This window comes from Protopterus annectens, chromosome 5.part1 (assembly GCF_019279795.1).
Source record: "Protopterus annectens isolate FY-2018-M chromosome 5.part1, PAN1.0, whole genome shotgun sequence".
In the NCBI taxonomy this organism is placed as follows: domain Eukaryota; kingdom Metazoa; phylum Chordata; order Ceratodontiformes; family Protopteridae; genus Protopterus; species Protopterus annectens.
Window position 1 is genome coordinate 634,215,495 of NC_056736.1, and position 27,875 is coordinate 634,243,369.

Genomic DNA, 27,875 nt, shown 5'->3' on the forward strand with positions numbered 1-27,875 from the left:
CCGCTCTGATAGCAAGATGCATCAACTGATGCTGTCCAGCTAAGTTAAACAGTTATTGATTTTCTTTAAAAACTTTCTGTTCCTTCTAAACCTTTAGTTATTATTTTACTTCTTGTTTATATTTCTTTAGTGATTCTTCATTTCTACCCGTAATACCTTCTCGGTATCCTCGTTACCATTACCCTCTCTACCTTTTAAGGTAACTCTATATATTATCAATGTTTTTATGTCTTTAATATACTACCAATCTTGGTATTTCTCTCTAACATCATTGTAGATTTTTTATCTATCCTGTGTGTGTGTGTGTGTGTGTGTGTGTGTGTGTGTGTGTGTGTGTGTGTGTGTGTGTGTGTGTGTGTGTGTGTGTGTGTGTGTGTGTGTGTGTGTGTGTGTGTGTGTGTGTGTGTGCTCTTCTGTGAGTTTTTTCATTGACAACCTTTCTTCTACTTACAAAATGATGGAAAAGCAAAAAAGCACTTCTTGTTTCAAGCAGTGCCAAGACTGTGGGCGAAAGATGCCTAATTCATTTGGGATTTGTTCTTGCATTTACTGTTTGGATGTGCCCCATTTGGATAGACTGTTCGATCTGCCAGGCCTTCAGTACCAGGGCCTTGATAGAAAGACATAATATGTTAATTTTAAAAGGGATGCTAAAATCTTCTTTCGATGAAGTTTTGTCCAAGTCAGATCCTACTCCCTCCTCTAAATTTGATGAAAAAAAGAGGAATCATTTGGTGCTGAGTTCCCCTATGGCACTGGAGACTAAGAAACACAAGTCTTTGGTTCCATCAATCTCCTCATTAATGAGGACTAAGGTTCCTAAATTATCAGAATGAGAATCTTCAGCACCAGTTACTGTTGTTACAGCACCAAGAGCTTCGGTGCCATCGGCACCAGCTTCTCTAGTCTCCCAGTCAGTACCAACCTCACCATATGCGCCGCAGCAGACTCTGCCCACCCCTTTGGTGCCGAAGTCTGAACCATTACATGTTCCCAGGACAAGATATTCCCCTTCCATAGACTCCTTTGTGGGTTAACTACCCAGTCCTTTTTTGAAAAGGCCAGAATCTCCTTCGGGGATGTCTGTCCGATCTTCCAGGAGTCTTTCTGAGGTAGACATTGTGAGATTGGTGGATCAGGTTTTGATGGCCTTGGGTCTTCTCGCCCCCTCTCAGACCTCTCTCCCCTCTGGAGTTGTTTTTTTTCTCCTAGGACTCCTCTGGATTTTTCTCCTCTGACCTCCTCAGGAGGCTTTGAGTCCACCACATCAATTTCCCTGGTTCCAGCTGTCCTGGTGCTGACAGGCACTCTCTGTTCAGCTCCAGGGACTGCTCTGACATCTTTGGTTCCCTTGGAACTGGTATATTCTCAGGGCCATAGCTCGGCTGTTGGTTCCATGGGTTTTGAATCGGTTCCTATTTTTTACTCTGAGTTGCTTTAGCTCTTGGAGCCCTGACAGTTGCAGGCTGTTTTCTGGCTCATGTTTTGGATGGCGGTCCTTTGGAGCAGGGTGTGAACTCAGTTCCAATGTTGTCTTTCTCAGTTCCAGGCTCCCATCCCTCTTCGGGGGGGGGGGGGTCTGCCTTCCAAGTCAAGGAGAGGGCATTAGCCTCTGTGGGCTGTCAGCTAGCCCCTTCTATATCAGAGTGTCTTATGTCTGTACCTTCTGGTCCAGAGCTGCCACCATCTTCCACATCAGGATAGTGAGCACCAAAGCTGCAAGTTACCCCTGTACAAGACCCCTCTTCTTGAGAGTCTTCCTCAGAGATTCCTACTGAAGAACCACCCCAAAAGAAGACATGTAAGAGAAAGCACGTAGATTCCTCGGAAGAATCTTTCACAGAAGACACGGACTTCGATGAGGGGGAAGGTTCTTTCTGGTCACTCCCCCCCCCAAAGATGTCTCCTTTGGAAATATCCTGGAGATCCTAAAACAGAGGGAAAATTGGAAGCCCAAAGACCCATCCTCTGAGGAATCCATGTACTTGCAAGCCTTTGATGCTCGCCCATCTACTTCCTGAGTGACTCCACCCGCTGATGACCTCATTAAATTGATCACACAGCGGGCATGGAAGTTCCCTGATTCCATAGAGCTGATTCCTCAGAGACTGGACAAAATCTTATCAGCACCTGAAGATCACCAGTATTGGGCAAAGGGTTTATCAGTGAATGCCATGGTGATGGCAGTGGCATCAAGAAGGAACTTGCCAATTTGAGTCCCACTGTCCACCCACCTAACCAAGAGTCTAGGACGATGGACAGGTTTGGAAAGTGGGTCTATGTTCATCAACCATCGCTTTAAGGTCCTTGAATTTCTTTGCACACTTTACTAGCCTCCAGAGGAATTTGATTAAAGAGTTATCAGATACCCTTGCTGGAGCTGTGTCTGAAGAGGTGCAGGATAACGTTGCTTCTCAGCTGGCCACCCTGGAGTGTGTATTGAACTTGTCCATGCAGGTCATCAGTCATGCAGCCGAGGGGATGACCAGAGCAGTGGGTTCAGGAGTTGTCGTAAGGCGTCACCCCTTGATGTGTTTGTGTGACTTTGCGGAACCTTTCAAGTCTTCCTTCATCAATGCTTCTTTTAACAGATCATCCTTGTTTGGCTCCAAAGTCAAAGACCCACTAGCCAGGTGTGAAAAAGATCCTTTCTGCTGTGGGCATTCATTTTTCTACTCCCCAGTGATCCTTCTCCAGGAATCAGAGGAGTAAGAAGATGTGGTTCAAGAACTCCCAAGGGCCTTTTCAGGACACACGTGGCACTAGTTCCCCTCGGGAAAGAGGCGGCAGCTCTAATTAAAGACTTCCACCCCATGGCAGAGGTGTCCTGCGAAATCAGTGCTCCAGAGACTCCTTTTCTGGACAACCTTACCAGCGCTCTTCAAAGGAGGCCAGATTTCTTACCTCTAGAAGCAGTTGGGGGAAGACTTTCACTGCACCAGACAGCCTGGTGACTAATAACGTCCGATACTTGAGGGCAGAGAATCATTACCAGAGGTTATCATATTCTCTTTATTCTTTTTCCAAGGTCACAAAGAAGAGTCCCCGATGTACCACCCAGTCAGAGGGACCAAGCAGCTTTGGAGATGCAAAATTTGCTAGAAAAAAGGGTCATCCAAGAAGTCTCACCAGACCAGATAGGATCCGGATTCTATTTAAGGTTCTTTTTAGTGCCAAAAAAAGACAGGGGACTGGAGACCAATATTGGATCTCAGCCTTCTGAATATGTTCGTTCAGCAAACAAAATTCCGGATGGTCACAGTTCAAGTCTGTGCTTCCCTTTCTAGAGGAAAACGATTGGATGTGTTCTATAGACTTTCAAGACACGTATTACCACATAAAAATGGACAAATGCTCCAGAAGATTTCTCCGCTTTTGGCTAGGAGCTACTCATTTCCAGTTCAGAGTACTGCCCTTTGGTCTCAGCACAGCCCCCAGGGTGTTCACCAACTGCATGGCAGCATCACGGCTCACTTGAGACTACACGGATTCCAGGTGTTTCCCTACTTAGACAACTGTCTCCTCACTGCCCCCACCAGCATCTACTGGTTCAAAACACAAATTTCCTCCTGCATTTTTTCAACTCTTTGGGAATCACGGTCAATAGAGAAAAATCCCAGCTGACTCCAACACAAGACCTAGAGTTTGTGGTAGCTCGCCTCAATACAATTTCTTGTGTAGCTTCTCTCCGTCTTCACAGACTACAGAAGATAAGGTCTCAAGTACAATTCATCATATCCAAAGAAAAAGTTCCCACTCTTCTTGTCCTCCAAGCTTTTGGGTCTATGGCAGTAACCATTACCTTAGTACCTCTGGCAGGATTTCACATGAGGTTACTTCAGCTGTTTGCTGCACAATGGTCCATCCTAACACATCCGATGACTTATCCCATTTTAATAACTAGTCGTTGCAAGAAGGATCTGTCCTGGTGGATGCAATCAGAGGAAATTCTTCTGGGTCATCCCTTTACTACCTCTCAGCCCAAGGCCATACTGACCACGGATGCCTCCAAGATCGGATGGGGGGGCATTATCTGGAAAGAACAGTTCAAAGCACTTAGTCTCCCCTTGAGGCCAATTTGCACATCCGTGTCCTGGAACTGAGGGCAGTGCTTTTAGCGCTGCATGCTTTTCAGTCTGCCCTCCCTCTAGGTACAGTTGCAATTCATTCCAACAACATGTCAGTGGTTTGGTACATCAACAAACAGGGTGGAATCAGATCTTATTCACTGTGCCAGGAAGCTCTCAGGATATGGCAATGGGTGATATCTTCCAACCGCTTTCTAGTTGCAATGCATATCCCTGGGAGCTCCAATGTTATATTAGACAAACTGAGTAGATGCATTCCCCTACATCACGAGTGGTCTCTCAATCCCAAGGTGATGATAAAAATTTTTCATCAATGGGGCCAGCCTTGCTGTGACCTCTTTGCTTCCCCAATGAACAACAAATGCAGCAGTATTTTTCCCTAATCCCTCCTCAGGAGGAGTCCACAAGAGACACTGTCCTCAATTGGCCCTCAGGACTCGTCTATGCCTTTCCCCCCTTTCCCTTCATTCCCCTGTTCTTGAAGAAATCCCAAAGGTTGAGAAACAAAGTGATCACCATTGCACCCTTTTGGCCCTGACAAGTCTGGTTCCCCTTTCTTTGGCCTCACCTGATTCACCATCCATGGATTCTGGACCCAGTACCAGACCTGCTGTCTCACCTGCAAGGACTGGTGAATCCCAACCTTAACAGTTTCAAGTTGACAGGTTGGTCCCTCCAATTCCATTAGTTGCCAGGCGGAGCAATATAGCTTCCTCAGTACAAAGAAATTCTTCTGGCTCCTCATAAACCATCCACCAGGAAACTCTATCTTAGCAAATGGAAGAGATTTTCAATTTGGGCCCGTACAAATAATCTGGACCTTTTTTCGGCACCTGTCGACAAAGTTTTAGAATTTTTAGCTTCCCTTTTTGATCAAGGAGCTTCTGCTTCCACCATTAAAGTTCAGTTAGTGGCCATCACTAATTTCTATAATGGCTACGATGATCATTCTTTAATTTCCCATCATTCATGTAAAGTTTTTCTTAAAGGTGCCTTGCGTCTAAAGCCCCCATTTAAGGACCCTGTAGCTCCATGAGATCTCACCCTGGTTTTACAATCTCTGGCACTCCCACCCTTTGAACCAGCAGCAACTTGCCATCACAAATTTCTGTCGTGGGAAACTCCTTTTCTAGTGGCCATTACTTCTGCCAGGAGAGTTTCTGAAATTCAAACATTATATGTGAAACCCCCTTATCTGATTTTTTATAAGGATAAGGTTCATAGGTTCATAGGCTGGTACTAGGCTATCAGCCCTAGGGCCTATACAAGCCTAGCCATAACCATTCCCTGGATATTTCTTCCCACAATATTTACTTCCCTGGACCCCTGTCTATCAGGGTGACCAACGTGATCCCCAAGGTGAATTTCCTATATCCCATCCAATTGTCAAGATTCCTTTTGCAGAGGGCCAAGGAGGTGCTCTGCTTGACATGTATGGGCAGTCTATTCCAAAGTATGGGGAGTCTCTGGATCAGGAACCTATCCCTCCAGCATGTTTTGTTCATTGTGATGACAAGGTTTCGATCCCTGGAGCGTGTGGCTCTGAGGGATTGGGATTTCTTTAAGTGGAGCATGTCCAACAGCTCAAGGTTTGACAACACCTTGTATGTTAAGCAGAGATCACCTCTGAATAGACGATATGCCACAGAGTATTTCTGGAGTTTTTTTAGACGGTCAGCATAGGGCATCTGCTTTAGACCTGTGATTCTTTTAGTGAGGTATTTCTGTGCTGTTTCCAGCTGTTGCAGATGTCTTCTGAGGTACATACCAAACAGGCATTGTACTCTATAATGGGTCTAATGAGGGATGAGTACAGTGGGACAATGACCTCCTTTTTTCTGGATGAAAAGCCCTTAATGATGAGGTGTGCCACATAGAAGGATTTCCTGACTGTTGTGGCAATGTGGTTATCGAAGGTGAGACCACTGTCCACGTGTGTCCCTAAGTGTCTCATCACACTTAAGGTGTTTAGTGTACTGCCACCTATGTGGTAATTCATGGGTACATGGATTCTCCCAAAGGGGATAACTATACATTTCTTGGCATTAAGCTTGAGCCCATGACTCTGGCACCAAGCATCTGTTTTTGTAAGGCCCTTTTGTAGAATATCCACATAATTTGGGGATCCAATAATAGCTCCCAGTTTACAGTCATCTGCGAACTTTGTTAGCCAGAGTCCCTTAGTGTTGGCCTGTACTTCAGAGAAGTAGATGCTAAACAAGAGCGGTCCCAGGACTGAACCCTGAGGTACTCCACTTTTCACCTGTCTGGAGCTGGATTTGGAGTCGGCTAATTTTACAGTCTCGGTTCTGTCAGTACGCCAGTTGGCAACCCATTGAGTGATATAGGGATTTATGCCCAGCTTAGTAATTTTGTCTATGATGCCAGAGTGAGGGATGCTGTCAAAGGCCTTGGCGAGGTCCATATAGGTTGTGTGGACTTCCTTACCCTCATCCACAACTCTGGAGACTGATTCGAAGAAGTCAATCAGGTTCAGAAGACAAGATCAGTCCTTCATGAACCCAAACTGGGTGGGGTCCAGTGTTTCAAGTTTGCCAATGTCTTTGTTTATAAGTTCCATGATAATACATTCCATGCCCCTGCAGATCAGACTCGACAGACTGATGGGATGGTAGTTCCCGGGATCCAAAGTGGATCCCCCTTTGTGGAGTGGGATAACTGTAGCTGTGTGCCACTCAGTGGGCATGAAGCCTGAGGTGAGGCTATGATTAAACATGAAACTTAGGTGAGGTGCCAGTTCATTTTGTAGTTCATGTAATACACAGTCCGGGATGTCATCTGTTCCCATGGATGCTGTATTCTTAGCTTTGGAGAGTGCAGTTCCTACCTGTGTGGCCGTGATTACCAGAATTTGGCAATCTTTTGGTATTGAGATGCCAAATTCCAGTCATCGTTGAGAACCAACCCTTCCTTTCTTTCTAAGGTGGTTTCAGAATCTAATATTAATCAAACTATTGATTTGCCCCATTTTCTTTCCCAGTTTTTCCAATACAGGTGAAAAGTGCATGCATTTACTGGATGTTCACAGACAATTATGTTTCTACCTTGACAAGGCCAAAGAGTCTAGAAAGTTGGACCAGTTATTTCTTTCCTTTTCCGGTCTAACTTTCGGAAAACCTGTCTCAAAAGTTACCTTATCAAGATGGCTAAGATATTGTGTTACCTTCACTTATAATCATAACAACCACAAGTTATCTGCACCTGTAAAAGTGCATTCCACCAGATCAATAGCCACCTCAGCTGTTTTTCACTCCAGGGTGTCCATGGATGAGATATGTGCAGCTGCAACATGAGATACCACACATACCTTTATCACTCATTACAAACTGGATATGGTCTCCAGGGGAAGAGCATCCTTTGGCTCTATGGTTCTCAAGAATATCCTTCCATAAGGCCACCCAGGATCTAAAGTAGCTGGAGACTCTGTCTTATTTGTTAAGAATGAATGAAGATTGATAACATCAGATAAAGAAGTTATGTACTTGCCATAACGTTCCATCTGTGTTGTCGATATTCATTCATTCTTGACATCCCACCCTCCTTTCCCCTCCTACAAATTTCCTGGAGGATTGGACAATTGTTCTGGGAACCTATAGATTTCTCCTTGGACATGGCTTCATCTGTATACCTGTTCTTCTAATGTACTATTTGGCTGCAGACTCAATCTGAGGTAATGGAGAGAGGGGCATTGTGGGTAGAGTCTTAACTTGGGAGTTTTTTGGTTGGCGTGAGCTTTATAAAGGCCGAGCTGGTTCCAAGGATGGGAACCGAGTCCCATTCATCAAGAATGAATGAAGATGGACAACACAGATGGAACATTATGATAAGTACTTAACTTCTTTTTTTTCCCCATCTACTCTTCTTTTAGGCCTTAGAAAAAAACTGAGGGCTGTTGTCTGTAGATGTGAAGGACTTTGCTGCTCTGGTAGCTGATTGGTCCTTTGTAGCTAAAGACAAGCTGGGGAAGGAGTCTGAAGCTTTGAGAGGCTGCCAGAGGGAGGGTACTAGGGCACTACTACCCAAAATGCCAGTAGGGTAATGTGTTATATAAACATTTAGTGTTACAAGTAAGTGGAGCTTACACAACTGCACTTTATTGACTACGCACACTTGAGATATCTGCTTATATACAGTAAAGTAATTTAGCTGGCTTCTCACAAATGCACACTACTTCTGCAAAGACAGAATAATGACTGTTTAACCTGAAAAAATGACATCAGTGTCAATCACTTTCATCCACTGACAAACCTGTACCCACCAATTAAAGCCAACTCTATTGACTGTATTCACTTTATTTATTTGTTTGTTTATTTATTTATTTATTTATTTATTTATTAACATTTGATTACCAGGAAAGTCTCACTGGGTAGAAGCCCATTTTCAGCAGAGGAAAGCTCAAAACATTTTAAGAACAATAATTTTATAATCTTCAAAAATAAAACAAAGCTCCAAATTATTACAAAACATTTTAAGAACAATAATTTTATAATTGTTAAAAATAAAACAGTCTGCAATTTAAGTAATCATAACAAATTAGATGTAATATAAAAACATTGGTTAAAAATCAATATAAGGTATATGACAATAGTTTAATATTTAGCGAATTTGTAGATAGTTTATAGAGAAATTAAAGGTAAGTTAGTATAATGGGAAAAACATGCTTATGGTATACTTAGAGAGAAAATCAGGGAGGAGCATTAGATAGCAGTAAGGAAGTATAATGAATGAAAAGATACCCGTTCACATTTAGGGATATACTTTATTCTATGAGCAAGAATAGAGCCAGACTTTGGCTAGGAAGTATTTCAGAATGGTTTTGAAAGATGGGAGGGAGGGTATAGGCCTGATGGATACAAGTAAGAAGTTCCAGGTCTGAGTAGCTTTGTACGAGTACAGACAATACCCAGCAGATTTGCTAGGTTTGTAGATAGACAGCAGTTTTTGGTCACTGCTTCACAGTGACTGACTGGGAACATAGTTGTGTAGAATGTTTTTTAGTGCTGAACAGGCAGATGGATGCTGAATAATATTATATGTAGTAAGAAGTTGTGTGTATGTTAGTTGATGTGGCAGTTCTAACCAATTTAGGCTTTTCAGTGCTGTACAGTGGTGGTTTTTGAAAGGAGTATGTGCTGCAAATTTGGCAACTTTGTTATAGTATTGTTCAACATTAGATATTGTAATGTAATAAAATAAAAATAATAACACCTGGCCACAGTAATATTTTTAACCTTCCAAAAACACGCACGCGCGCACGCACACACACACACACACACACACACACACACACACACACACACACACACACAGATGTGACCATCAATTACAGACACTTGTATGACTATACCCTTCAAAAGTTTGATTGTGCCAAATCAATGTATAATTACATAAATAGTGGAGCTTTTCTCCTCAGGCCTCCACTGGGAAGTGGTTTTAATGCCCAGTTGGAGTAACCTGGTAATTAAATGCAATAAATAAATAATAAAATGCAATACATAAATAAATAAATGCCACTCAAGAATTTATCCTCTCAGCTAACTACTATCATAATGCAGTGAGAAAAGCCAGTGCAACCCCCTCCCCCCATGCCTTTCAACTTCTTGGCTCAGGAAAGCTAAAAATAATGATGGGCAAACGAGCAAAAAAAAAAAATATATATATATATATATATATATATATATATATATATATATATATATATATATATGGACAAATAGATAGATATGTGGATCCTGTTCAGAAGATCAAGTCAACCGAAAGTTGCATGTCATATAGTTTAGACCATATGATCGACTTTCTAAAATGTTGAAGCTTTTGAATGGAGATTGTGGTATAGTGGGGTTCTGGGAATTTACGCTTTTCTCTACTGTACTGCAATCTCAGAGTTGGTATATATAATATGCAGGGGATGTGGGGTGTACAGGGGAAATGTAGATGTTTGTTGTTTTCCATTGTTCAGCTTTTCAGAAAATCGATCATATGGTCTTGACCATATGATGTTTGACTTTCTGTTGAGTCATCTTCAGAAGTAGATCCATATAGACACATGACCATCAGTTACAGCCACTTGAATGACTGCAGCTGTATGTAAATGATTAAATTACTGCCACACAAGAATTTTCTCAGCTCACTGCTGTAAAACTATAGTGTGCAGCCTACTACACCCCATACCTTTCAAACTGTTAGCTCAAGAATCAAAGAGATAGCTGGAAATAATTGCGTCAATAGACTCCAATCAAGAACAGTTACTGACTTCATAGACTTAGAAACTTACTAGAATATCAGGCTTTGCATTGGCATACTTTTTGAATGGTATTAAGTTTGAAACTCAAATGTTTGTCAACATTATTTATTGACTGTAATCTTCATTGATTTGTCAGAAAAGCCAAAAATTTTGTGAGAAGACCAAATTAATTGGTGTAAAATAGAGAACAATTGAAAGCATCTACTCCCCACACATAGATACATAAAACATACGTAAAACACACAGAAATATTAAATACATACCTTTCTGTATGCTAGCAGTAACAGACAGGGTATCTGAAACACACACACACACACACACACACACACACACACACACACACACACACACACACACACACACACACACACACACACACCTCTAAACAACCTTCTTTCTAAACCTATTTCTCTGCCACATGAAATTACAAAAAAAAATAAATTTCAAATATATTTTACAGTGGTCTGTAAAGCTAAACAAAACACTAAATGGTTGGCAGCAATCTGCTGCATTACATCAATGACATTAAATTAAACTGGAATTTCCACAACTATGTGTAGTTGTGGACCCCATCATGTAAAAATAACAGTATTTTACAAGGCCAGGTCCCTCTCTCTCATTGCCTCTAGCATATGTCCTCTTTGGATAGAATGAAATGGTATAATACAGGATTCTTTGACACCAGGCAATGCCGTTCGGGTATATAAGATTCCAATTTTAAGGTAACACTGCTTGTTGAACATGATACTTATAAAACAGTCAGTACTACTAATGCTTAGTAAATATATCCGCGAGCTAAAAGAACCCTAACCTTTGAATTAAACAACCTTTACCCATTCTCTACAGAACTCAGCTTTTCTGCACATCATTAATATTCTACGATGAAGAAAGACCCTCACATTTACGTGCATACTCATATATGCATGCGCACACACGCATGCACACACACACACACACACACACACACACACACACACACACACACACACACACACAGTAATATTAAGTACTTACTACTTTTCCTTCTCTTTCTGTGTGATGGCAGTAGCTGGGCACGCAAAAAAAATACTTGGGGGGGGGGGGCCTCTGGAGTTAGTGCCTCTGCACGCCTGCACTCAGATGTACTTTCATTTTTAAGGCTTAGGTTGTCTCAGTCACCTGAGTCAGTCTGAGAAAATCAGAAGGGTTCATTGCTGCTTCATGTAGAAGCCTGGTGAGGTCTTTGTTGAGTGACATTTCTGACGTCTGCAGCAAACTTGCGGATTGGTGAAATAATCCTAATGCTGGGCTGTTTTCAAAAGAGCCCTGCAAGTGAATTATTGCAATTTTAATTTTTGTTTTTCTTTTTCTTTTAACTCTGATAATTCCATGCATGCACAGAGTTCTGAGCAGCAGAAACAAATCAGAAAGTAGACTATTACTTTGAAATGAAAAGTAGTAGTCAGCATTCTGAACCTGCAATGCCATTTCTTTTCTGTTTTTAATGGAGGGAGAGGGGCTGTAGCCAGTATTCAGTATCATGAGCTGCCCCCCTCTGTTCCTCTGTTTTTCCACTCAGACCATTGTCTCAGCCAGGGAATTTTTTAGGACTCTGGGTTTCATGGCTTCTATGATTTTCATGATTCCTAAAGCAAGACTACACATGAGAAAAATTCAGTGGTACCTAAAATCTGTGTGGCCCAACATCAGCATCACTTAACATTCCTGATTCCAGTTCTAGCATTCATGAAAAAGATGATTTTTTAATGGAGAGTCCAAATTTATCAGAATCCAAGTCATACATTTTTCTTCCGTCCTCCAGCACAGTCTGGAACAGATACCTCAGAGTTTGCTTGGGAACAGTATGTATAAGAATAAAAGTGCAGGGTCTTTAAAACAAAAAAGTCATAACAAAACATGTAAACGTAAAGCAGATGTTGGCACTTATAAATGTTCTAAACTCTCTCAATCACCTATGGGCCCAGGACTAGTACAAGTGTTTACAGACAACACAACAGTGATGTGGTTCATAAACAAATGGGGGAGGGGTATATTTTACCCTCTATGCAGACTAGCCATTAGAGCCTGTGATATACATTTTCAGCACAATCTTACTCTTCAAGCATCTTGCATATAATCAGAGCCAAATTATCTGGCAGAGAAGCTGAGCAGTCTAAGACAGACTCTCACAAGTGGAAACTGAATTGTAGGCCTTCAAAAATCGATACAGCTGTGAGGAAGGCCTCAAACAGATCTTTTCACCTCCTCTCACAACAATCAGTTGGCAGAATTCTGTTCTATAACTCAATGCAATAAGACCTGGAAGACAGATGAGTTTTCATTTCCTTGGACAGGGAATGTTTCTCTATGCATGTCCACTATTTCCACTAATCCAGGGTAATTCTGAAATATTCAGAAATACTTTCCAGAAATCATTTTGGTAACTCCTTTCTGGTCTAGGCAGCAGTGGTTCTTCCTTCTTTTGGAAATGGCCAGAGGCAAGTACCATAATCTTCCTCACAGATTGGACCTATACACACAGGACAAGGGGTGTTTGATACATTCCACCCCAAACATCTGTAACTAACTGCACAGAAGGTAGAATCTTAATACCTTTTAGGTGTCTATTTTCTGAGGATGTGCAGCAGGTAGTAAAGGAGGCAGGAAAACCTGTTACTAGGAGATTATACATTAGTAAATAGCAAAGATTTTCTAGTTAGTGCCAACACAGTAACCAACACCCATTCAGGGCAAGTGCTTCCCTGGTTCTATATTATTTGTGTGAGTTTCTGTCCTCTAGCCTGTCGTACTCCTCCATCAGTGTTCATTTGTCATATTTTTTAGCACGTGTGCTCATTTAAAGCAGTCTTCATGTGAAAATGTTTGCTGCATACCAAGCCACCCAAAAGGCAGGTGGCTCCTCACTGGAATCTTAATTTTGTGTTGGAACAACTAACTCTTACTCCAGCTCATTATGCTGACTTAAGGTTCTTAACATGGGAAAATAGTTTTGCTGATTGCTCTGACCTCTTCAGGAAGAGTATCTGAGTTGCAAGCTCTTATGGTGGGTTATCCTTATCTCATTTTCCACAAAGGTAGGATTTCCTTGAAAACTAATCCTTCATTTATGTCTTAAGTGGTGTCAGAGCTTACTTTGAACCAAGCTATGCATCTGTGTCTTCTTTTCAGAACCTAAAAATGAGGGTGAAAGGATAATCTATACCTTGAATGTCCATAGAGAACTCATGTATGATCTTGACAGAGCAAAATCATGTAAGAACTCTGATAATTTCATTTCTTGTCACTGCAAGAAGAAAGGACGACCTGTCTCAAAGCAGACTATTTATAAGTGGTTGTCACCAGGCAGGATTAAGGCTCATTCTGCCAGGGCATGTCTGTATTTGTAGCTTTTTGGAAAATGTTGGATTTCAGAAGTTTATAGGTAATTATTAGGCAGTCAGTCTGCAGATTATTGCATATTTAGCCAATAATCAGACTGTGACCAAAGGTGAAAATTACATCTTGTACCATGTGTCTGTGAGATATATACCTTAACCATTACGCCAACCCCCAAGTACTTGTGAAATGGCAAATTGATCCTCTGTGCATACTTTTACAGAGCACTGTAAACTAGATTGCTTCTCCGGGTCTAGGACAGGCTTTGCTAGGGACATTCTCCAGGAATCTCCTGGAGCCTCATCCCTCCTCCTACCTAGTCTAAGTTATGATAATCTACCCATATGGCTAAAACTACTGCAGTGGTGATCATAATAACAATGGTATAGTTGTGTAAATAAGCTTACCATAACAACTGATGCTGGAATGATCACTGTTGCAGTAGCAGTTCATTACCTCCATTTCCCTTATTTTTGTATGTTTTTATATTTGCCTGGCATTGACCTTTTCAGGGTTCAAGTCTCTCGTCATCTCTCTCCGTTGGCTTAAATCTCTGAAGGGCTTGCACCCAAACTACTCTTTGTTTCAGCTCAGTTCGAGCTGAGTAATGGTTTCAGCACATGGAAGGTGCCATTGAAAGTTTGGAAGGTGGCCAGCTGTTGTATCCTGTGTAGGATGCAACCCATATAGATGAGGCTGTTGCATCAATGATCATGCAGACATCTACTGTTATGGTAAGAATTAGGCCCTACAGAATTACTGTTCTGGACACTCCTCATGTGAGAAGTGTCCTGGTCAGGACAACAGTGAGTAAAAGCACTATGCACAGTAGTTGATGTTCCCACTTTGTTGTCAATCTTGCCTCTTTGCATACTGACAATGAGAGTCATATTGTCCTTTGAACAAGCTGGGTTTCTAAAGTCTAAGGACTTCATATTGTCCTTTGAACAAGCTGGGTTTGTAAAGTCAAAGGACTATTAATTACTATTAACTGTGTGTTTCACACACAATATTTTGTGTATATAACACTCCTGAAGATATTATTCATGTATTTTTAATGATTTTTTAATACATTAAACTTTTTACCAATTCATAATTTATTTTTATATTTATCAAGTTTTTAGATTTATTGATTGTTTTAAACACTAATTAGTAAAGGGGACTTCAAACATAGATTGCTTATGTAATATGCAAATTGGAGGAGTATTGTATTTAAAGAATATATTCATTGATTGTCTTTAGTTCTGATGAAGTCTATTTCATATTTAGAGAGATGAAAGAGACTTTGTTGGAACTAAAGACAATCACTGAATGCATTATACATAAATAGTGCTCAACTTGATGTTATTAAATAATGGTTTATAATCACACTTTTGTTGAGGTTACTGGTGATCATGTTCTTAGCCCGTGTAGTGTGGAAATTCACCTTCGGGTGTTGGCCTTATCTTGTTGTTGCAGGCATCTGGGTCTTCAGTGTTTGCAGGCATATGGGTCTTCAGTGTCGGTCCCTGTGTCCTCGTTGCCTTTGATTTGTACTGCAATGGGGACTGTTACTGCACAGACTCAAGGGTCACCAATGTCAAAAGACTTAAGATTGGTGTTCAAGGTTGTCAGGAGTATAATCACTTTCTCATTTGAGAAGTCTACAGAAGCTCTCTCAACACCAACTGCAATGCTTGGTATTCTTCAGTCTCTGCATTAGCACTCTTGCTATGCATCCCAGGAATAGAGCAGACCTGCAGGCTTCATACAGCTTCCTACAGTCTCAGACAGAGTGTTTTGTAAGAATTAATTGCATCTCTACCAGATCCTCCAAGAAAATGGACATGTAAAAGGAGGCACTTCAACTTCCCCATGGAGTCCCTCACTTTAGACACAGATTTGGATGAAAGGGTGGGTGCCTCACAGTCCCCAGCAGAAGATATCAGCTTTGGCAAAATCCTAGAATTGATCCATCAGAGGGGACCTTGACCCTGCAGCTCCCCATCACCTGATGAAGAAGTGTTGTTTGAAACATTCAGGTTTGCCCCCTATTTCTCCTGGTGGTGCCCCTCCTGACTGCTTGATCAACCTGGTTGCAGGGAGAGCATGTAGGAACCCAAGTCCACAAAAGTGAAACTCAGCAAACCAAAGTTGTTCATCTCTCTAAAGACAGGCAGCACTGGGTTAAGGTCCTTCTAGTGGACGCCAACATTATATTGGCAGCCAGCTGAAGAGAGGTGTGTGAAGACACAGCAAATGTCCATCCCTTCAGCAGATAGTCTTGGGTAATGGACCTCATTATACCGCTGGCATGTTTACCCTGAGAGTTTTAATTTACATTACCCACATGAACTGCTTCCAGTGAAACATAGCCAAACAGGCATTGAACTCTTTGAGAAAGCCATCCACTCCTGAGTCTAGAAAGCAAGTTGAAGCTCATATGTCCACAATGTTAACTGTTTTTCTGCTTCTTCATGAGACTGCTGTACAGTGCAGTAGACAGAGCAGACAGAATGTCAGGAGCAGATATAAAAATGAGAATTCAAGCCTGGCACCACATTTGTGATTTTACAGAGAGCTTTAAAGCATACTTTGTCAATGCCTATATGATGGATTCTCATTGGAGCTAAAATTAAAGAAAAATTGCATAAGAGTAAGCAGGAAGGTAGGATGTTGTCTGCCCTAGGAGTATGCTTTGAGACCCCCCCCCCATGATTCTACAACAGAAATCAGAAGGATTGGAAATCTGTCTGGTAACATCAGCCCTTTGACTATTCCTCTGATAGGGGTGGCCAAGGCAGAGGCAGCCCCTTCAATAGATGCTACCCAGGTGTAGAGGTGGTCTGTAAAACCAGGGGTTCTGTGGTCCCTTTTTTTTTTTGAGTAAACAGCCCAGTGCTCCTTAAGGCTTGCCAGATTGCTCCCATCTGGAGGCAGTCAGTGGCCGGTTATCCTTTCACTTAGATGAGAGGATGATCATCACACAAGACTGAAGGTCGAGGAGAATAATATCCACTGGTTATACCGTACCCTTTTCCTCACCTTCATATTAAGACTCTCTGCAACTCCTAGATGTTCTACCCCACCAGCACAGGGCAGCAAAAAGAGAAATTGCTACCCTACTAGAAAGAAAAAGAGCCATCCAAGAGGTCCCACCAAAGAAGAAAGGATCTGTGGGCTTATTCCAGATTTTTTTTATTTCCAAAGAAAAACAAGGACCTCGGACCAGTTCTAGATCTCAGAATCCTAAATCAGTATGTTGCAAAAACCCAGTTCAGGATGGTCACAGTGCAAGTGGTAGACTGACTAGTTGCATAGGGCAAGTGGTTTGGCCTTGCTCACAGACAAATGACTGGATGTACTCAATAGACCTCCAAGACACCTACATCCATAATAAAATAACAAAATTGTCAAGAAGTCGAGGAGGTTCCTGCACTTCTGGTAGGGAGATGATCACCCTTCAGTCTCACCACAGCCCACTGGATGTCTGCCAAGTGCATGGTAGTAAAGAGTCCCCATCTGTGGCTCAATGACATCCACATTTTCCTTTTTCTAGATGATTGGCTTCTGCTTGTTACAGTGATGTAATCCCTGACAGCTTCCAGAGATAACTAACTTCAGTTCTGCCTGTCCTTGGGTATCTCTGCAAATTTAAAAAGCTTGATCCTTCTTAGACTTTGGTTTTAATTGGATGCCATATGGATACTATGTCTTGCTTACAAAAATTACCTAATAACAGACTCCAGACTAGTCCAGACACTGTATTCCTAAAGGTTCTGAAATTCAGTACTTTTGATACCACATTGACTTTACATAGAGACAGTACAGTGGACTCCAGTCTGCAGACATCACCTGAACTGATGGCTAGAATCACCTACAGTCTTTCTAGGATGACAGCTCTTCCTTCCAACACCAACAGCAACAGTCACCATAGATGCCACTTCTCTTGGGTAGGGGGAGGGGTATTATGAAGGAAGAATAGTCCAAGGAGCCCAGACAGATTTAGAGGTCATTCTTCACATTAACATCCTGGAGGTGAATGCACTTTTCCTAGCACTGCAGGCTCTTCAGTACTGCCATCCTTCAAGAGTGATCACCATTCACTCAGACAATATGTCAGTGGTATAGTATAGTATACATCAACAAGGATGGTAGAAGCAAATCTCATCCCCTTTGCAGAAACGCCATGAGATTATGGCAATAAGTGATTGCTTCATACTGCTTTCTGATAACAATGCCCATTCAAGTCAGGGAAGTGTCAGCTGTCTAGTGGACAAGCTCAGAAGATCCATTCTGATGCCTCATGAGTGGTCTCTCACTCCTATAGTAGTACAACTCACCTTCTGCTGCTGAGGTCAATCTTGATGCAGACTTTTTGCTTCTCCAACAATACCAATTGCAGCAACTACTTTGCCTTGATCCTGCCAAAGTGATAATCACCAGGGGACTTTCTGGTCTGTTAATGGCCTCCCAGACTCCTTTATGCCATCCCCCCTCTCTGCTTGATTACCAGTCTTCTGTAGAAAGCTCTTACATCCAGAGCTACTGTGATCCTCACTGCACCACTCCTCAGACAATTCTGTTTCCCCTTGCTGAAACCTTATCTCAAGAAACAACCGTGGCTCCTCAGTCCACAACTGGATGTTTTGTCCCATCAGTCTGGCAAGCTTCTCCCAGACATTCACTCCTTCAAAATTAACCACATGGCTTCTGGTTTTTCTAATTCCATTAATGGCCTGCCATTACTCAAAGAGTGGCGCAGATACTGTCAGCTTCTCAGAAGGAATTCACTTGCAAGATTTATAAAAATAAATTGAAGTGTTTCTCCATTTGGGCATCCAGCCAAGGACAGGACTCCCTCTCTGTTTCAGTTCCATCAGTCTTAAATTCCTTTATTTATTGTTTGATACTGTCTCCAGCTATTCCACAGTTAAAGTTCATTTGGCAGCTGTCTTAAATTTTCATATTGGACTCCCATCTTCCTCACTTGTGGCAAAGCCTTTACAAAAGGGACCTTCCTGCTACGCTCTCCTTTCAAAGATCCAACACCGCCTTGGAACCTTAACTGTATGCTCAAAACCTTAACACAAGATCTATTCAGGACAGTGTTCTATACTAAACCAAACTACCTTTCACAGAAGACATTATTTTGGTAGCTATCATGTCACCAAGAAGGATTTCAGAATTACAAGCATATTTGTTTCCACCTCCCTGTTTGATTTTCCAAAAGGACAGAGTATCAATGAGAGCTAATCTTGCATTCATTCCAAATGTTACCTTGGAATCCAACCTTAACCAGCCCATTCAGTTTTCTTCTCAAATTATTCCAGTAAGGGAGAATATCTCCTTTGTATCTTGGATGTCCGCATATAACTGCATTGTTATCTTCACCAAGTCTATAAAAAAGATTTCTCAACTTTTATTGCCCTTACTCCCTCCAGATTAGCTTTGAAAGTATCCAAAACAACATTGTCTAGATGGCTCTTAGACTGTATCATCTTTGCATCCAGTTCAGGACACATGCCTTTACTATCAAAACTTAAAGCTCGTTCTACTAGGTCGTGTCAGTTTTCACTGCCTTCTTCAAAAACTTCAGTGGATGACATTTGTGTAGCATCAACTTGGTCCATATTGCATACCTTCTCTGAAGAGTACAATTGGATGTTATCTCCAGATCTAGATCCTGCTTTGGATTTATCATCCTCAAGGGTACTCTGCTATAATTCCACACAGGAAAGTGGGTAGCTTGGTATTCTGTTCCATCAGTTGAATCAGATGGGTGGGACACAAAAGCATACAGAAGTTATGTATTTACTATAATGCTAGATTCTTTTCATCCTTAGTCTGCCCAGTGTGACAACCTGTCTACCTTCTCCCTACAAAATGTTCACCATTTTTATCCAGGCAGACCTTGTAGACATATTTAGAACTTATCATCTTCTCCACATTTCCCATAGTCTGTATTATGGTTCACTCAAAAAGATGCATCAAACTGTATGTGAGCTAGTGTTAGGGACAGACACACCGTGGTAGTCTGAAGGAACACAAGGTTTGAGTTCTTGTTAGAGTTGCCAGATCAGAACCATGAGATGGCTATAACCATCAATCAAATGCTTTATGCTATGCAACTTCTGTCTTTTATGTCATACCATTCTGATGAAGATGAGTTATTATCTATATATTCTCTGAATTTCATTAGCTTTCTAATAGTAAGTACAGCTTTCATTTAATCTGTACCTTGGAAAAATACATTCATTATTTACAGTTGTATCTATAACGGGCATTAATTCCAAGATGTAATTTTAAAATTTTATAAAAAATCCATCTGTATTGATTCTTTTCTGCATGAGCAAGGTTGTTATTCTCCTACATTAGTGGCTTCCCTTTGGATGTAGTTTTCGTGAGGGCTAGAAGAGCTTTGTAGTAACTGGCAAAATTATATAGATGCTGCTTGGATCTAGTTTATATACTGAAACACAGATGTAATGATATGGCAAGACATTGAAAAAGCCTGTTGTTGAGCATAGGGTCTTAATAAGGATTCGCCACTGAGTTCAAAAAGATAGACGCAGATTTAAAAATTAACCACAGAATTGGCACTACAGTAAGAAATTCTTCTTCGTGAGTAGATATAATCTTACATTTTACAGTCTGTGCACCACAGAATGAAGCATTGATCACCACAGGTGGTACTGATCTCAGCATCCCATAGGCTTTCCCAATGCTTGAGCTCTTCCCCTAACTCCCACAGTGCCCATATCTTCCCTTTCTTCTCCAGATCTCATTTGCCACTATGAAGCATCTGTTGGGCTCCCCAAGCTTGGGCAGTTTTCAATGATAAGTGGTATCTGTTCTGATTTTTTTGACTGTAGATTTAGGGTCATTTAGCATACCAGCAGTATTTTACATTAGCACTTGCTAGTTTTCCTTCTCAATTTCTGTTAAAGCCACCAAGGGCTTGAAGAACTCAAAGCTATCTGCCTATGAATAATTCAGTGAAATGCTGGCACAAAACCAGTTAGTCTTAGAGACAGAGGCACTGCCGACAAAAATATTTCTGGGGAAGAAGACACATAAGGTGAATAAATCACAAATGTTACAGTTTACTGTAACAGTTGCTTCTGCTATAAGATCTATTATCATGGTAAGTATAAACTTACATATAAGATGACTTTATAAGAAGACAGCTCACCTTCTTTGGAGAAGTAGAAGAAGTTTAGGAATAGTTCATTTTTATCTCTGCAAGTTCTCTCTCTGTGTATGTATGTATACACACAAAGACGGACACCTTTACACATGGCTTCACATGTCTGGTATGAGTTACTGTTTATTATTTTTAAAAGAAGGTTGAAAATGGTGAAGTAAATATGGCGCTGATTTTTGCTAACACCATTGAGAAAGAAAAAATTATATGAAGTATAAGTCTGTCACTTTTGAGGGTATTTTGAAAGTAATTTGCAGCAAATACTAAAAGGTCAAACCTACTGTAACAGTGACTGGGTCAGATGAGGTACTGAGCGTTTGCCATAACATCTGTATTTGTCCTCTTTTGAAGGGATGCTTCTTTGATGGCAATGAGGCGGCGTATCCAGGGGTTGACTCCTGAAGAAATCCGAGCACTGAATAAAGAAGAATTACAGATGCCTGTCACAATGACTGACTTTGAACTAGCTCTCAAGAAAGTTTCCAAGTCTGTTTCAGCTGCAGACCTGGAGAAATATGAAAAATGGATGGAAGAGTTTGGTTCTGCATAATGATCCTGTTTTTCTCATTGAACTTTGACAACAAAGAATGTTAGTCACAAATGTGGAAATATGTTTTGACTGCTTTTTAAATTCAGTGCTCTACAGAAAAAATATATACATTGTAAATTGGTTTTGCACTTTGCAGCTGAATGAGGCACATTAAAAACTGTATGTTAAATTTCACATCCAATTAATTATTTTACTCCCATGAACACAACGTGAATGTTAAAAGTCTGATAAGATACCTTTCTGATGAATGCTTTTTAAAGTTACAATCTTTCTAAGGTATCTTTCTTGCAAATGCTTGGAAATGTTCTTCTGCTCACTGATATCATTTATTGTGTGACCTGGACTTGCAGTTGTCATGTATCACTGTAGTATGAGGTAGCTTCTGTTTCATGTTACCTAACAGCTACCACTATAGGAAAGTGACATAGGTTCATTGGTGCTTATCAAGCTGATGGCCAAGGAGACCACTCAGAACCTCAGTATCACTCAACAATGCTGGGAGGTTAATACTGTCCCCCATTAAGTTATATTATTCCCACATAACTCACATGAAAATGTACAGTTACCCATGTAATCATCCAGAGTGACTTTTCTTTGTCCCTCTTTTCAGTCATGGTTACTGGCCTAGTTCCCTTGCCCTGCTCCTTGCTGGGTCTACTAGCTAACTCCTTGCCCCCTCAGACTTATTCCTGTGTTTTGCTGGGGTCAGTCAAATATCCTAGACAACAGGGGCTTGGCATGTCTGAACATCCATTCATGTGGGCATTTTGTACTATGACCTACCCATTTTTGTGTCCCTATCAGCTGATCGAGTTTTCGGAAACTTGAACTCTATATATTCGAGACCATATGATCAAGTTTTTGAAAACTCAAAGCTTTTGATTGGAGACTGCGGTACAGCGAGGATCAGGAAAGTTACCCCTTTTCCCTCACTGTAGTGTGATCTAAGAGTTGGTATATATCCTTTGCAGGTGGGGTGGGGCGGCAGAGTTGCTTGCCTCCTGCAGAAAAAACTTAGATTTTTGTGTTATTTTTATTTATTTATTTATTTATTTTGATGTTTGAGGTTTTGGAAACTCGATCATATGGTCTCTTCAATATTTTTTCGAGTTTCCAAAAAGTTAATCATCTGACATAGACTCCCATTTTCCCATATCCTGTTTGTGGCAATGTGGTTTGATCCAAGGTGGGCCTGCAGTGTGGGTAAGTAGCATAGCACCTGCCTCCTCAACACCACAGCCAGGCCCACTCTTCAACCACTGATCACTCCTCCTCCAGCAAAGTCCCTGGGCTTACTTACCACTCTACCTCTGAAATGAGCATACCAGTTGCTCCCTGCTGTTCAGTTACCCGAATTGCTAATTGAACCTGGGTCACCTGGGTCATAGTCAGGCCTTTATCCCTCTACACCACCAGAATGGCTCAAACTAGTTTTAAAAAGAGCTAGGGAAACGTGCTATTTGATATGTAAAGAGAGCTTATTTTAGAAATGAGGGATACATTGAGTGAGGTATGTGTCACACCATTTGATATTGTAAATTTGACAGCATGGATTTAGGTATCTAGACCAGATGCTGTCAGAGTAGCTAAGGTTGCTAAGACCTGAGTTCTTTTTGATGAGGAAACATTGAGGTCTTTCAAGTTGGTTTAGGTACTTAGTGAGACACATGGCAAAGAAGGCATTATAATGATGGGCCTGGTAAGCAAGGATTAAAGTGGGACTATAACTGTTTGTACCTTGAAGTGAAAACATAAAGGATAAGTTGTGCAATATAGAAGGATTTCTAAGAGCAGAAATGTGGTCAAATGAGAGTTTGTTATTGGCATATGTTTCCCAAGTCTCTGACAATCGGATTAAATTTGATTAGAATGTTGCTTGAATGGTATGTGATGGTGAAGTGGATTTATCAAAACAAGCTCTGTACTGCATTTCTTAGTGTTGAGAATTAAGCCTATTTACTTATTTTGTGTACTTTCATTTGTTAACGAGGGTAGAACATTGATCCCAGTGGACCATGCTCAGGCTCAACCTAAGAGAATACACTAGACAGCCTGGCACAGTACAGTAGAAAGAAGATAGCAAAGCTGACATTTTCAAATAGATGCATGCATAGTGACAGACAGTAAAGCATAAAGCATAACTCCACATGTACTCTGTCGCATATCGTCTACTCAGAGGCGATCTCTGCTTAACATACAAGACCATGTCAAACCCAGAGCTGTTGGACATGCTACACTTAAAGAAATCCCAATCCCTCAGAGACACAAGCTCCAGGGATCTAAACCTTGTTATCACAATGAACAAAACATGCTGGAGGGATAGGTTCCTGACCCAGAGACTCCCCAGACTCTGGAATAGACTGCCCATACATGTCAAGCAGAATGCCTTTTTGTCCCTCTTCAAAAGGAACCTTGATAATTGGATGGGAGATAGAAAATTCATCCCAGGGATTACGTCAGTCGCCCTGCTAGATGGGTCCAGGGAAGTAAATACTGTAGGAAGAAATAGCTAGGGAATTGTTATGGCTAGGCTTGTATAGGCCCTAGGGCCGACAGCCTAGTACCAACCTATGAACCTATGTTTTACAAGCAAGTGCTTAGCATTATAAGTAAAAATTCAACTATGAGTAAAAAAAAAAAAATCTGACAGCATTTAAACTGGAAAAAATCAGCACCCATAACTGGATCAAAATGCAGCATACATAAAAAAATAATGGGAGGATATGTGTATGTCTCCCAAATATACAACAAAATCTAGAAGATTTAAGATTCTTGTGTGGAAATGTTTACATATATATTTTTGTACCCCAAGTAGACTCCAGAGAATTTTTCCTCAGGTAGACAGCAAATGTTGGAGGTGTGACAGGGAAGAAACAGGTGCTTGGGAACATATTTTCTGGGAGAGCGGTTGGTTGGCAGACTTTAAGGATTCCCTGCGGGATGCACTGTCAGAGATGCTGGGTGGGTGGATTGGTGTGACGAGGGAGATGATTTTTCTGAGCTATGATCCAGAATCAGAATTGTCTAGACATGGTAAGGCCTTGCAGTCTCTAATTATGGTGGCTGCCAAAATGGCAATTGCTAGAAAATGGAAATGAAAATCTAAATCAACTATATTAGAAGTAGTGAATATAGTAACAGAAATAAAACAACTGGAATTGAGATCTTGTGTGCCTTCTGTGGAAGGTTGGGCACCGGGCTGGCAACTCGACACTGTAAAACTCCACTGCCAATCATGAGCAGATAGGTGATCCGCTGTGGCGACCCCTAACTTGGAAAAGCCGAATGAAGAAGAAAAGGGTAGGAGCAAACTACATAGGAAAAATGGGAATTGTGGGAGCAATACATACAGGGGAGGAATGAGATTTAAAAGAAGTCAGGACTTAAATGAGCTATGTAATGTTTAACTGAAAATGATTGGGTAGATTATAAGTGATGTATAATGTTTGAAACTGGGTGTGTGTCAGTATGGTTTGTGATGTAAAATGCTAGCAACTAGGATTGTGTCGATGTGGTTCATTTTCATTTATATAAATATATGATTGCTTATGTCATAAGTGATGGTTTAATAAAGATGGATCTGATGTTGTTAATCTTCGTTCATTCCTTACTGATGGGTTATCGGTTCCATCCTCGGAACTGAGCCGGCCAGTATCAAGCTCGCATCAGCAAAAAACTCTCGAGCCAAGGTCCTACCCAGAATGCTCTGCTCTCTGTTACCTCAGATCTCGCTTGCCCCATTGCTGTACAGCTGTGTCAAGCCACTCTCTCAGCTAAGTGTCTAATTTTTTGAAAGTTTTATACATTATTCTTACTTTAAAGTTTTTCAGATAGTTACTTCTAATATTTTCCTACCCTATCATATACTTTAGACTCTCTCCCTTTAGTCTTTTTCCCTTTATTACCCTTTTCTTATCTCTGAGGTAATTCTTCATTACTGTCATTGGTAATCTTTCCTTTCTCTTCTTACCTTTTTGGGTAGCCTTTCCTCTTCCTTTTGGTATTGTTCTTCTCCACATCATAATGTCAGATAAGAAAAATAGCGTTTGGTTTTAAGCAGTGTAAGGATTGCAGCCGTACATTACCGCTTTCCAATGGCCATGACTTATGTGTCTACTGTCTGAATGTCTCCCACCTTACTGTGGATCCCCCGTGTGGGACTTGTAGAAACTTTTCGACCAGGACTCTTAACGAGAGGAAGTATACATTGATGTTGAAAGGTCTTCTCAAATCTCCTTTCTCCGGCTATTGCTGGCTCAGAGGGCACACCGAATCCTGTAAAACCTCGTAAGAGGTGTTCTTCCTCTTCATCACTGAAGTCACTCCCTTCTTCTCCATCTGGAGATCGTAGGGTGTCGACTCATAAGAAGATGAAATTGATTACTGCTTCGGCACTGCCACCTGTGACCCTGTCGGCTCCAGGCTTGGCACAGCCCCAGATGATTCTGGCTCCAGCCATGTTTTCCTTATCGACACCGGCACCGGAGTTCCCAGTGCAGACAACTACAGCTCCAACAGTTCCATCGCAGCCCTTACTGGCACCGTCCATGCAGGTACAGTCCCCTTTGGCACCATTGCTACAATCCCCTTTGGCTCCAAGTATGACGTTTCTGTCCTCCACGGTGCAGGCATTTTTGGCACTGACAACTTCTTCAGTCTAGTCCTTCTTGGCACCATCCTTATTACCGGTGCAGACAATTACTTCGATGGCACTGTACCCATTGGGGCAGACTTTTGCCTTTACGGTGCAAACACCTTCAACTTCTATGGCGCTGATGTCATGAGAGCAGACTACTTCCGAACAGTTTGCTTTGGTGCAGATGTCCTTGGCTCTGGCCTCTGCACCTCATGAATTAGCAAGGACCAAGTACTCTCCTTCCTTGGATCCATTCGCTGTTAATCAATATATTTTTTTTCTACAAAGGCCAGAATCACCATCAGCGCTCTCTATGAGGTCATCCAGGAGCTTTTCTGAGCAAGATGTGTTGTGGCTTGTTGACCAGTTGCTTGTGGCCAGAGGTCACTCTCACCCATCAAAGTCCACGTTCCGTCCTTCAGGTGAACGTATATCTCCTCAAATTCCAACGTACACTCCTCCTTCGACTTCTACCCAAGATCCGAAGCCTATTACTCTGGCAGCAACTTCCCTTCCTCCGACTCCAATAGTGGATCTCACTTTGGAACCGGAGTCATCCTTGTGGCCCTCGGTGCCCTGGGCATCGGGCTTTTCTCAGGCCAGTGGCTGTGCTGTGGGGGAGGGCATTCCTGTTTTCACGCCAATTTTTTCTATGGCACCCTCCAGGAATCCTCTCTCTTTCTCATGGTTCACAGTCCTCTTGAGACTCCTGGTCTGGGGGTCAGCTTGTCGGGGTGGGATGTGACCCCGGTTCTGAGGTTGTTGTGCTCGGTTCTGGGCTCCCATCTCTCCTTGGGTGGGCCAGCCTTCCAGGCCATGGAGAGGGTGCTTGCCTCCACTGGCAAACCCCACATGTCGGAGGCCTCTCCCCCCTCTGCACTGCAACTGTCACAAACCACAACTACCGGACACCGGGCACAAGGGCCTCAGGTTTCTCCTCCAGAGGAAACCCCCTCTTTGCAGTATTCCCCAGAACCTCCCACTGAGGAGGTACCCCGCAAATGATCATGCAAGAGGAAGCACATGGACGCCACCGAGGAGTCATTGACTGAAGATACGGATTTCGATGACAGGGAAGAGTCCCCACTGTCAACTTCTGATGTGGTGTCCTTTGGTGACATCCTTGAGATTCTTAGACAGAGGGGTGACTGGAAGTCTTCTAATCCTTCCTCTGAGGAATCCGTATTCCTGCAGGCTTTTCGTGCCCGGTCCCCTACCTCCTGGGTCATCCCGACGGCCAATGAGCTCATCCAGCTCATCACCCAGCACGCATGGAAGGCTTCTAACATCCTGAAAGCGATACCAAGGAGACCGGATAACATATTATTGCTCCCAGCTGAGCATCCACATTGGTCACGAGGTCTTCCAGTAGATGCTGTGGTGGTGGCAGCTGCAACTAAGAAGGATTTGACAGAAGATAGCCAAACTGTCCATCTGCCCAACAAGGAGTCCCAGGCAATAGATAGACTAGGGAAGCATGTGTTTGCTTCAGCGACCTTCGCCGTAAGGTCTTTGAACTATTTGGCACACTTTACCAGGCTTCAGAGGGATCTTATCAACCAGTTCTCTGAAACCTTTGCAGGAGCTGTTTCTTACAAGATCCGTGACAACGTGGCTTCTCAGCTAGCCACCCTAAAGTCCATTTCCAACTCTTCCATGTGTCTTATTTCTCACGCAACGGAAGAAGTCTCTAGAGCAGCAGAGAGACGATGTGCCTGGATGCGCCTTTGCAACTTTGCTGACTCCTTTAAGGCTTCCTTCATGAATGCCCCCAT

General features: G+C 42.0%; 1 protein-coding gene across 3 annotated transcripts in view; it reads left to right on the plus strand.

The window, feature by feature from the left end:
- Positions 1-21,638, plus strand: part of KATNAL1 (katanin catalytic subunit A1 like 1) — a 928,864-nt gene extending 907,226 nt beyond the window's left edge. For all 3 annotated transcript variants that reach the window (XM_044073252.1, XM_044073251.1, XM_044073253.1), the window contains one exon: positions 21,266-21,638. In XM_044073252.1, coding sequence (XP_043929187.1) covers positions 21,266-21,464 — 199 coding nt within the window. In that variant the 3' untranslated portion in view covers positions 21,465-21,638. The remainder of the gene's footprint in view (positions 1-21,265) is intronic.
- The last annotated feature ends 6,237 nt before the right edge of the window (positions 21,639-27,875 follow it).